Source organism: Nelumbo nucifera, chromosome 5 (assembly GCF_055504915.1).
Source record: "Nelumbo nucifera cultivar China Antique chromosome 5, China Antique-T2T, whole genome shotgun sequence".
NCBI classification, from domain to species: Eukaryota; Viridiplantae; Streptophyta; class Magnoliopsida; order Proteales; family Nelumbonaceae; genus Nelumbo; species Nelumbo nucifera.
Genome location: NC_142653.1, coordinates 8,794,536 through 8,807,011, shown reverse-complemented (window position 1 = coordinate 8,807,011; position 12,476 = coordinate 8,794,536). Strand labels below are relative to the sequence as shown.

The following is a 12,476-nucleotide window of genomic DNA, read 5'->3' as shown; positions in this document are numbered from 1 at the left end:
TAAAACCACGTCTCTCGTGCTTTGAAATTTTAAAAATAGGGTCATTTATTTAGACACCCGTATAATTTAACTCATTTACTTAAACCTGCGCTATAGCTTGTATATTACTAAAATACTCCCTATAGTTTGCATATGTTTTATTTAATTGATCTTCCATTATGAATCATTTGTTTTGTGGACCTGGAAATTGCCATATGATCTTTTAGGTCAATTGCAACTGAGTAAATTCTCAAAAATAGATAATTGGGTTCATTCACTAGTACTCTATTAGTTAAACATTATATAATATCAAAAATACCCTTATCTTGTATTATTTAAATCATAACGGATGGACCCAAGGCACTTAAGTTATCAATCACTACCTCCAAAGTATAAGATACCTATTTATAATTTACCCTTATATCTTTGTTTCGAAAAGGAATGGATTATATTGATATGACAACTTTTATGGGTATATTTGAAATAAAAAACCTTGGATCTATGCTTCACAAATGGAAATACAAATGGTTCATAAAAAGTGTTTTTAGAATTATAAACTATGGGGTGTTTTAATAATATATAAAATTATAGGCTAAATTTTAATAAATACATGAAAGTATAGCGAGTATTGAAGTAAATGACCCTTAAAAACAATGAGACGAGATGGCTTTAGTAGTGTTTGCCTCTTTGGTATCAATGCTGGTGCCACATCAAAAAAAAAAGTTGTGTTTCAAAAAATAGCCTCTTATTTGGCATCATTTTTATAAAAAAAAAAAAAAAAAAAAAAAACATTGCTCCAAACCATACCTTTTAAATCAAAAAAGTATGGTCAGAAGAAACACCAAATTCAATTCAAAAAATAGACTATTGCTGCCAGTGGTACAATGACATGGCATCAATGTGGCATCATCTTGAACATTGGATAATGTGGACTAATGCTGAAAAAAGTTATATAACATTAGTACCAAACAAAACCATTGATGTTTTCCAAAAAACAGCCTATGCGGCAAAAGCATCAATGCCAAACACCTACTTTAACATCCACTATTCAGGGGGCGTTCTTTTTTTGGATTTTGAGAGGGGAGAAAGTTAGTCAATGGGATTTTGGTTCCCCCATTGACCAAGAATTCCATGTTCAATTTTAAGATTAATGTGGGGACCAAGAAAAGTTTATTTTCCTAGATACCCATATCCTAGGTGGGTAAATAACTTTACCATCTAAGGGAAAGTTGTTAACACTTGAATGGGACAAAAATGCCCCTTACCTAAGAAATAAAAGAACATGGGTAAATACACTTATTTGGATAAGTGTTTCCCAAGAAAAACTTACCCAAGTAAGTAACTTACCAAAAAACAAATGGGACCTAAAAGGAACATCCCCAAAGAGCAAATGAACAGCCAAAGTTTTCTCAACGTGGAAGGTGTCTGATAAGATCTAGAGGAACTCGAGATTAATAATTTGCATGAACACAAAAAATTCCAATCACTTATGGGCTTTATTCAAGGAATACCAATGGTGCTTGTCTAGGTGCAATCTAAAACAAGTTAGGTCAGACCTAATCCCCATGTGGGGAGGTAAGATTAACTAAGATTCATCACATATGACTATGCATCTGTTTGGCATCAATGCCATTGCTCCAGAAAATAGTGACACATCAGCACCATATTGGAAAAAACAATACTCCAAGAAACAACTATTTGTTTGGAACCAATTTTCCATAAAAAATGGTGCTCCAAGCCACACCTTAAAAATCAAGAAAGCATGGTTTGGAGCAACACCGAATTTGACATTTTCCCAGATTGCAGCTTGTTGCTGCCAATGATGACATGATGTAGCAATGACATGGACTTCCTATAATGGGTACCAATGTTGAAAACAAAAATGGAACAATGGTACCAAACAGAAAGTGTTGTTACTCCAAGAAACATCATACCTGGCAGCAATGTTTCCAAACAAAAAAAAAGACCACCATTTTCCAAGAAAATAGTGCTTCCAAGTTCCAACCCACACATCAGCAGAAAACAGTGTTGTATCAGCAGCATCGATGCCAAGCATATAATATATTATCACTCGGATTCTTCTGATCTTTTTTTGGGTAAAGCAAGAGGATCTACACAAGGTGGGGGTAGCTCGGTCCCAAGAATCACTACTAAAGATATACAATAACGCAATTGGAACCAATCCGCAACTTGATGATTTCCTTGGGCAAACACGAGAAAATTACCAACTAAAGAACCAAGAAAAGTTATGTAAGATGGTATAAAAAATTCTTTACCAAGAAAAGATTTAGAACTTTGTGCTCTTACATGTGAATGTCAGAACAAGGAAAACAAATGAAAAAATAGAAAGATTCGTGGTTACAAATTCATGATCCTAAAATTCCAAATAAAGGACTAACCAGAAGATACAAAGTATCAATGTGTATCAACATGATCTACCAACTAATCCTAAATTAATCAAGAGTTTCTGTTTGAGGAAGTGCATTCCAGGAGATATTTTTGCAGCTTTAGATCTCATGAGTTCAAGAGATCTCACCATCTCTAGGCCATCAACCCATTTAAAGCACTTCAGCATTTGACCAAATGGGCAGGAGAAGACCAAAAAATGCCAGGTTGAACAAATAGTCTTCAAGAATTCTTTTTCCCGGCACCAAAGTATATTACATCTTACAAGTCATCAGATCAGACTCAAGAACCATATCTTTTGTTTACTCTTTGATGTCTTCAAAGTAGTGAGTAGGAATCTCTGGAGGAGAAGACAATGTAGCTACACATTTGAACTGTTCACCAGTGCATCAAAATAGAATCAGATCTCTTCCTCAAGAGATGGCCACCACCAGGAAACCATTACCAAAGGGTAAGAGAAAGCATACCTTATGCTGCTTGTATTTATCTTTAACTGCTATTAAAGAACCTCCTCTTCTATTCAATTGCAAATCTTGTATAGCAATGACACAATCCTTTAGATCTGAAGGTTTATAACCCGAATAATGTTGCAGGGTTGAGTTCTGTAGAATGTGTACATATTTATTAATTTTCTACCACAAAGTAACAACACAGCAAATAAAAAAGGTGTATGGTCGAGCTATTACCCAAGGGTGCATCTTTGGTTGGATTGTGAATCTTGAAAGAAATACAACTGAAGCAGCAACAAGTGATGGCAAGAACCGTAGACAACTACAATCCAGCAAGCTTAATTCTGCTAGATAACACCCCAAGAACTCCAATTGCAAATTCGGAAACTGCAGAGAAATAACCAAACAAAACATAAACCATAATTAGAACTCATATGCTGCAGAATAGAAACACCAAAGCAAAAAGAGCCAATCAGGAAAATTAAAAAAAAAAAAAAAAAAGACGATCAAAACTTCCTTACTTTTTTATCCTCTTGAGCAGCCCTTGTAAATCTTCTGCAAGCCGACCAAAAAAGAGAGAACTACAATCAGTGCATTGACATAACAAATAATAACACATATAGCTGAGCTTTTCCATAGGCCTCTTGTGAAGTAGTTGAGATTTTTTCTAGAAACGAAAGAGGAAAACAAATTAAAAGAGAATATTAGAAGAGTGTTTCTACCTGAGAAAAGTCTTGATCGTGGGATTGCCCATCTCAAACTTCAGAAGATTGAGTACATCTGACTCCATCTTCACCACCTACGATGCAATTACAAGCCACTCACAAACTTTAGTAAGATGCAAGATTGAACGAAAAAAAAAAAGGAAGCAGATCTAAAACATATAAAACGGAGACAAACAAAAGAAAAGGAGCAGCACCTCTTCCTTGGTGTAAGTATTATCTGTTATATAACAAAAATCTTCAACATGTGGAGGACTGATTTCTTCGTACTTCCTATATCACCAACCAAGAGAAGGATAAATAGTATGAGAATCAGAACCACCCCATTTAGTAGTCAGATAAAAGAAGGAAACAAGAGTAAGCCGAAAATAAAGTGGATTATCATTTAAGAGAAAACATTAGCCATCAATAACTGATGATAAGAAATGTTTAAAAAAAATGAAGTCTAACGTGCTTACGAGGCAATTAGCATGCAAGAAACACCCAAAAGCTGTAGCCTCTGCCTATTAAGAGCATGCGATGATAGAAATCTGTCAATGTAGGAGACTGTGAGATAAAGGGTGTCGGGCACTAGCTTGTATTCCTCTGCAACCTCAACCAACCAATCCACCAGAATCCCTCGCATATTGGCTGTAATATCCTTCTGAATTTTCTCAATGTAGTCGGGCAATGGCCTCCTTTTTTCTTCCATCTAAAATAGAAAACATTTCGTGTGAATTTGCAGAAACCATATCAAATCCCAATTGGTCAGAATTGAATAAACTGAAACCCCTAGATCCAACCTGGAGTACTCGTCCCCCAAATCAAGCTAAAGTTTTGAAACCCATATCCAAATAACATCGATAGAGTCAAATGGAAATGTAAGACCGAAACCCTCAATCTAATTACTTAAACAACAACAATCCAACCTCCCAGATGAGATAACAATCAAAACCCAGGACTGAAAATGTCAACTCAATCTCCAAAAACGCAGCCGAGACCCTATCTTACCTCCATGGTGCGAAGATATTCATATATATCATACGCATAATGAGCACACATTTGGGGGTCATCAGAATCCGTGTCAATGTCCGGCACCACCGGTTTCTGTTCCTTCTTCTTCAATCTACCTTTGGACTTCCGGCGTTCAAGCCCCGAAGTCTGAACGGATACAACGTTCGACAAGTTCGTGAGCTCTCCAAGAACAACTCGCTTCTTGTTCGCAGGAAATTGAATAGACTGTGCTGCGGCCATAGCAGCGGCGGCCCTCTTCTTCGCTGCGCGGGTGATGCGCATGCAGTTCTCCTGGTCGGCCATGGTCGTCGGGCGACTTGAGCTTAGTGTTAGAATTAGAGCTTGGCAAATGCGAAGAGTAGTAGAGAACGATAGAGAGAAGGGCGAGTTCATTTGTGCTAACTGAGAGGACCTTTGTACTGAACTCACGCAGATAGAATCAGCACGTCGATGCCGCCATTTTTGTCGTTTCAAAAATTTACTTGCGCGGTTTCTACGACCGTTTCGGGCTTCTTTCTATTTTTTTTGTTGGGGTTTCGGGACATAAATTTCGTTGACTGTTCATGTTCAAAATTTGAAATTCCGAATTTCGGAATTTGGACGAAAAGATTACAAAACCGCTTCGCGGGCCTCGATGGGGCTCCAGACATGAGAGGAGGGAGGCTCGGCGGGCTCTTTTCCGCCATTCGTGTATTTCGAATTGATTTCTCGAATAGGAGGTATCACCTATCACGTACTTCAGTGCTTTATTAATCTTCGTGTGGCCTCTCCATTGGATGTCCGTCTAAAACATGCATAACAACGTGGAGCATGGATCTGACATCCGATATGAATATTCGAAAACTTTTATAAATATATATATATATATATATATATATTTTACTATTAATCGGATATAGATTGTGATGAGGGGTAATTTGGTCATCCGAATCACATTGCGTTGTGTGACCTTCAAGCAACACCTTGGCAGTGAGTAAGTGAACCAGTTTGGCAAGTTGGCCTAAAGCACCTCGTGCAAGCTGGCCTCCACCTTGATCGGGCCAAGTTGTAGGAATTTATTGGCAACCTGCCAAGCAAGCCTACTGACTTGTCTCAAAGATACATTACCGGTCCAAAATCTCAAGAGCATTAGTGCCTCGACCGTTAGACTGCCCTATTGCATCGTACGCATATAAGTTATTCGACCGGATCGTAACCCCACGCAAATCTCGTAACCGAAGTAATAACTCACCCGACCAAGTGGAAACGGCTCCGCTAAAATGTGAGACTAGTTGTAAAAGGGCTCAAACCACTCACACCTATAAAATGTCTTCATTTCTACCTGAGAATGTATGCACAATTACAAATTCTCAAGCTCTCTCGTTTTCTAAAAGATTTAAAAGATATTAATTGACTTAAGCATCAGAGTGCCCATCCCAGGTAAAGACGGCCCAAACACTCTAACTCTCTTTCTTGCAGAACATAACAGCTCGCCCATCTACAACTCAGCCGTAACAAGGTACCATCCGAATCAATGTTTGAATCACTTGACACAAGGGAGCAACCAGATTGTGCTACATCATATTGTAAAATCCAAAATTGATTATATAAACATCTTGACTTAAAAATGTGATAATTAGATCCAATTGTGAAGTTTCGAGCATCATTGATATGCTTTACAAAAAAAGAAAAAAGAAAAAAATATCATTGATAGGTCAACCTACTTGGCTATATTATTCTTTTTGCAATGTTTTACATTTTTTTTGTTTATTTTTTTTAGTTCATTTATCAAAAAACATGTAAGATTTAAATAGATGGAATTGAATGAGGTGAAAAATAGTAGTGCGATTTAATTTAAACCTTGCAATTAAATATATACTAAATTAAAATTGAGTATTTTAGTCAAAAAAAGTTACACAATCTCATTCATGTTTTTAATATTAGTGTGAATATAAAATTATAGTTGTGTTCAGTATTTCTATAATTTTTTATTTATGTGAGTAAAAAGTAATTTTGATATGTCACACTTACTTTTTTGTTTAATATGATAAATATATGATACTATACATGTGACTGGATTTTTTTTTTTTTTGCAAAATTTATGTATTTTTTGTTTTTGTATTTTTATTGTTTATTTATGACATTAATATGCATTTGACCCAAAAGTTGAATTATTGATCTTTTCCAAATAATAAAATAATTTAATTTTTGTTAGTTCTAAATTATGTATTTCATTTTCATTATAAAAAAGAAATCTTGTTACATATACCTAATTAATAACATTTATTAGTGAAAAATAACTTAAATATATGGTTAAATAAGATAAAATATGAGTTAATATAGGCATTTTAGTAGCCATTGAACATAGCATTACAGCTATAACAAAACAACTTTTATACCCTTTCTCAATCAAAAAATAAATGGTAAATTAATAATTGTATTCCAAAAAAAACTTACACTCTTCATCCAAACTTTTATATGTAGTATAGATATACTAATCAGACACATGCGATGCATGGGCCTTGTTATGCAAAATCAATGTATAAGGCGTCTTATGATATTTTTAATTAAGACAAGTTAATCAGAGCTAATACAATTATTTTACTTTTGAGTTATATTTAGTTGTTCTTGCCACAATCCAAATTGAAACCCTAGTGAGAGTGGCTAATTTTGTATAAGGATGCCAACGAGTGAAGTTGACTCACCCCTACATGGTTAGGTTAGTGTGAGGTTAGGGTTTTGACTATTTAATTCAAATCGGGCACAGGTTTGGCTGGCTTAGCCCATCCGGTCATAATATCCCTACACATACAGAGGATATTCTTGTAATCTGGTGTAACTTCTAACCACTAACCTTAAAAGTTTAGGATTTCTTTTAGTGTTTGTTTTAAACAAAAATCGGGTGTAGGATTATGTTAGAGTTTTTATTATTTAACTTAAATTGGGTTCATGTTTTGGATAACACCAATTTTTAACTTAAATTAATGGCTCTTAAGTTCCCAAGAAGTATCACAAAAATACAATTAAAAAACTACGACACATGTTGGGTCAGTAATTGGTATAAAGTTGAACCCTATAAGCCAAGCCAAGTTAAAAAAAAAAAAAAAAAACCAAAACTACGTTGGGTTTAAGTGGAAGCATGGAAAGATCGGGTTAGGATTAAATCAAACCTGTGCCAACCTACCCAACCGGGTTCAACCTGATAGCAACTCTACCCATGTCACGATATTTCAATTGTATTTTTCTGCGATGCATTTTGAAAAACAAATAGCTATTAATTTAAGATGGAAATCGATGTATGGGTTATTAGGTTAGCATTCATATTTTTCCTATGCTCTATTTTTATCATGTATGGACTTTTTTAGCAGTGTTTACAAATCCGAATCGGGACTGGCTGGTCAAACCAGTTGAACAATGACCCATAGTCCTTGCCAGTTTAGCTACACACTAATAACCGTATAGTTTAACAAAAAAACAATCATGGTTTTATAAAATTGGCTGGGTCACTACGTAATTGGAATTATAAGATGAGTGTGATAAGACTTGGAACCCTAATTACCATTAATCCATCTATTTACTTATATCATTTAATGATTCTTTATTGTATATATTAATTTGTTATACACATTTTAAAGAAAATGTAAATTAATAGAATATACATTGATTATTTGCCTTAAAAGCTAAGAAATTTGCCATCTATTCATCATATTTAAAAATGCTAAAAATTATAAAATATATTATATATAGTATTTATATAATCCACAGTATACATGCATATATGTCACACCATCACATTTTGACCCCAATTGAACCTCTCCCTTCTTTGGTTTTATGACCGGTCTGGTTCTATGGACATTGTTTTTCTGAGAAAATGAAATGGAAAGAACCATATGACATTCTTAATTAAGTGTGATTATGGGCCAGGTTAGGCTTTGGGCATACTATAAAGCTTTTATAAAACCGATTTTACTATAAATTAATTTTATTTATAATAATAGCAATTTAACCGGACTTTAAATTAATAAAAATTATTATAAATTTATCATAATTATTGATTAACAAAATTATTTTTTTTATAAATTTTAAATATTATTTAAATGGGTTAAATTTATAATTTTTAGTTTTATCAATAATAACAATTAGGGAAATTGTCCAAAACCCATCATCACTTTTTATGAATATTCTTAAACTTACCATAACTTTTCAAAATGTCCAAAACTCACCATGTAAGTGAGGTTTTATTTTATAAAACTCATAATCCGTTAAAACACCTTAAAGTTCATTGTCCACATCAACCTAAATGCATATTTCATGACTAAACTACCCCTAAATGGTGAGTCCACCTCTCAACTCATAGTGTTCTTGTTCTCAACATCAAAAAAGGGTATTCTTGCTCTCAACGTCCAAGGAAGGGTGCATAGACGACTTTTTCTGGTTCTTTTTTTCTCCTAATTAAGTTTTTCCTTGTGACAATATAGAACAATATAACTTAACATGCTTTGTTTGATTGCTAGAAACCAAAAGCAGAAACATAAATATGTTAATATTAATTAAACAACTTTTGGGCGAATGATGAACCAAATCTGTTGTTTCTTCCCCCTGCTCTCCAAGCAATCACGTCCAGGCGAATGATGAACCAAAGCTGTCATTTCTTCCCTCTGCTCTCCAAGCAATCACGTCCAACTAAAGGCAATAAGACTACCCACAATGTGCTTCCCGTCCAACCACTCGAGATGAGCGAAGCTAGTCGTCTCCAATGGCATCGAACCCCCGCTAAATGTCACCGTATACGTTTTTCTTCTCATTTGGTTGACTGAAGGCCAACGAATTCAAGCACCGACTCCACCTGCGATGTCACAAACACGCCGGAGTGCCCACGTTCATCAGTGTCCGCATATACTTCACTGTGGTGGTCGCAGTGGCAGTTCATCTGCTTTGTGTGGTGTCAAAGGGGATGGCGAAGGAACTCCGTTATCGATGGCTTTTTCCATCGCGGCCAAGATATTGGCGCTGAAGCAACTGCCAATCCAGCATACTTTGTAGACAACAACTCTTGCACGTGTAGCCACCCCGGCAGCATAGCCAAATAGGTTGGTGTCGTCAGACGACATACCCAACGACCGTAGTCGATGTGTGGGTACCATGGCCATTGTCATCCCTCAGCGACTTAGATTCTTCGGATTCACCGACGGGAATCCTATCAGATCCATGGCCATTGTCATTCCTCACTTTTGGAGAAATCTTTTAAACGCCCCTCATTTTTTGATACCTCCTCTATGACCCCTGTCATGTATAATTTGCATAAAAAACTAACATTCTATCAGATCCATGAGGGAAAATTGTAAAAAAAAAAAAGATTAGAAATCATCTTTCAATTTTACTGGTCTAGGTTAAGAAATTTGGATTTGCTTGGCACATGAACTTAGCCGTACATTAGGAATATCTATTGTATTTTATATTGTCATTCATGGGAGATGTTTTTGGCTGTGTTCTTGCGATCACGCCGATCAGCAATGTATTGTGGTCAGCAGATTTAAACTCCAGATTAGTTCATCCCACTGTTTTAAAAGCTTAAGCCTTGAGACTTGAGACACACACCTTGAGGCGAGGCACACAGATTTTACTTCAAGGCTTAAGCCTCACTACTTTGATGTAAGGCTTAAGCTTTTGTTAGAATGAGGCGTAAGCCTCAAGCCTCAAGGCGTGAAGTGTAGACTGAAGCATAAAAAGACGTAAGCCTCAAGCATTAATGTTTAATAGTGATTTAATGCAAAAAAAATGTATTTTTATAATTTAAAACATATAAAAAAACACTTCAATAATTATGGGCCAAATAAAAAAAAAGTAAAAATGAAAAACTAATAAGGCATAACAAATTCTATTAGATTTTCTTAGTGTTTTAAGAGAGTTCAATGTAAAAAGGACTAGCCAAGTTCTTAGTTTCTTTTGGATAAATCAAGTGAGAATTTTCTTGTTATTCTAAATGTAATGTCCCAAGTTTTTTATTTTTTCTCATTTATTCTCCTAAAGGATCTTTTTCTTGTTATTATTATTATTATTATCCTAAAGGATCTTTTCTTCTTCTTATTCTTCTTCTTCTTCTTATTATTATTATTTGCATAAATCAAGTCAACTAAAATGTTTCCTTTCTTTTTAACTATTGGATGGCCATAAATCTAATATCAATTATGTGGATAATTCTTCATATGTTTCCTTTCTTCTAATTTGGTTTTTTACATGAAATGTAAAATGTTTATAATTGTTAGTTGATCAGCTATTATTTTATTTAATGTTTAAATTTCAAAAGTTATTGCTTATAAACTTTTCATTTATGGATATGTGTAACTTTTATCATTTCAATTCGGTATATTATATGTTATTTTCATTGATTTACAAACTTTAATTAATTTTTCCTTAAACTTTGAGGCTTACACCTCACCTTTTTTAGCCATTATGCCTCAACTATGCCTTTAGCCTTTTAAAACCTTGTTCATCCATCCTCCCACAATACCTTTTATTGGTGCCCTCCTATCCATGTAGAGACACCCATAGCTAAACATAAATATATAAAATTAGCCATGTGCCCCAAATTCCCATCTCTCTTGTGTATTCTTTTCTCTCCACTTTGCATCTCTCTCAGCCAAAATTGTTGAATGTACACACACACACACAGCTAATGAGAAATTGATTTGAGCGGGAATGGAGAAAAAAAACTTAGAAAGGTTCGAATTAGGCTTTTGTGTGTGGGGTGGGTGGGTGAGCCCAACGGAATGGAGAGCTAACAACTATTAGGCTCATTGACTCGTGTCTTTGGCTCATATGGTTTTGGGGATGCGTGGCATCCTCACTTTTGTGAGGATGCTGTGAGGCGCCCGACTGTGATGAGCAGATCTCGACTTGTCTCAAATACTGTTTGAATGTTTCTCATGCCATTCACATCCTCGGTGTGGATGGAAACTCACATCATTCCAATGTGTCTTATTATTATAACAACAGAGGTCTTTCGATCTATTGGTTCGTGTTATTGTTTTTTTTTATTATTGAGAAAATCTGTAAAACTATAAATACATGGTATTGGAAGAGTTTTGACCAATCAAAACCCACCCATAAATTTTGATAACACCTGATTGGCTACCATATTTATGATACCAGTTGATTGGTCAAAAAATTTCCAGATATCATATCTTTCCCATATCATAGTTGAACCTTTATTTATTAGATTGATTTCTTTCCACGTCTTCAATCCGTTTTTGTCTGATTCGGCTTCCTTCTTTGTTACTACAGCTTGCGTGCACAATTTCTGCTCATGGTTATCTTATTAACAACAACGCGATATAAGATAAGCTTTTGATAAAAATGTAACTAATAGGAAGGGGTCGCTGGGCCTATTAAAAACTGAGGGTGATATTAAGAGAATTCGTCAGAAAATGGAGCATTTCATATAATCACCCCAAGAATCATAAAAGGGCTGTACATTTTATACATTTGTTTGTATAAGCCAAAAGACTATGACACAATGATAAAATTGCAATACCAGTAATAAGGGAGTAGATTTATCAAGTCAGTGTTTGACAAGTCTTTCTACATGGTCTTTTGGACTTTAGTGAATTCATAAGACTGAAATTAGTCATTTTTCCCTCTAGTAACCAAAACATACATGTGTAGAAAAACCCAAAATGACAAAAATGTCAAATTTTGGGAAGCTTTAAATGAATCTCATTAGTCCTTTCACGTGATAAATAGTCTCTAAACACTGAGCTGCTTATCAAACAGCCTTTGTCTTTAATACAAGACCCAAGAGTTTAATTCACCTTTTGGTTATCTGGGCTGTTGGAGGATGTTTCTAAAAAGGCTTACCAAACAACACCCAAATCATTTGTAGAAGTTTAATGGAAACTATTGATATTCATCAAAATTCACCAAGGCATCAATTGGTCTAAGTTATTAT

The 12,476-nt window shown here is 34.9% G+C and overlaps 1 protein-coding gene across 2 annotated transcripts; it reads right to left on the bottom strand.

Moving 5' to 3' along the window:
- Positions 1 to 2,225: 2,225 nt before the first annotated feature.
- LOC104607515 (putative cyclin-A3-1) lies at positions 2,226 to 5,054 on the bottom strand. 2 transcript variants are annotated; one of them, XM_010273182.3, is made up of 8 exons: positions 4,547 to 5,054; positions 4,015 to 4,247; positions 3,754 to 3,829; positions 3,557 to 3,633; positions 3,356 to 3,386; positions 3,072 to 3,221; positions 2,853 to 2,987; positions 2,226 to 2,759 (listed from the first exon to the last, which is right to left on the bottom strand). In XM_010273182.3, exons 1-8 carry the CDS (start codon positions 4,940 to 4,942, stop codon positions 2,688 to 2,690), a joined length of 1,170 nt encoding a protein of 389 aa, XP_010271484.1. In that variant the 5' UTR covers positions 4,943 to 5,054; the 3' UTR covers positions 2,226 to 2,687. The 2 variants fall into 2 exon arrangements, with proteins under 2 accessions (XP_010271484.1, XP_010271477.1); XM_010273175.3 differs by having other exon boundaries at positions 3,356 to 3,389; positions 4,547 to 5,052.
- Between the last annotated feature and the right edge of the window lie 7,422 nt (positions 5,055 to 12,476).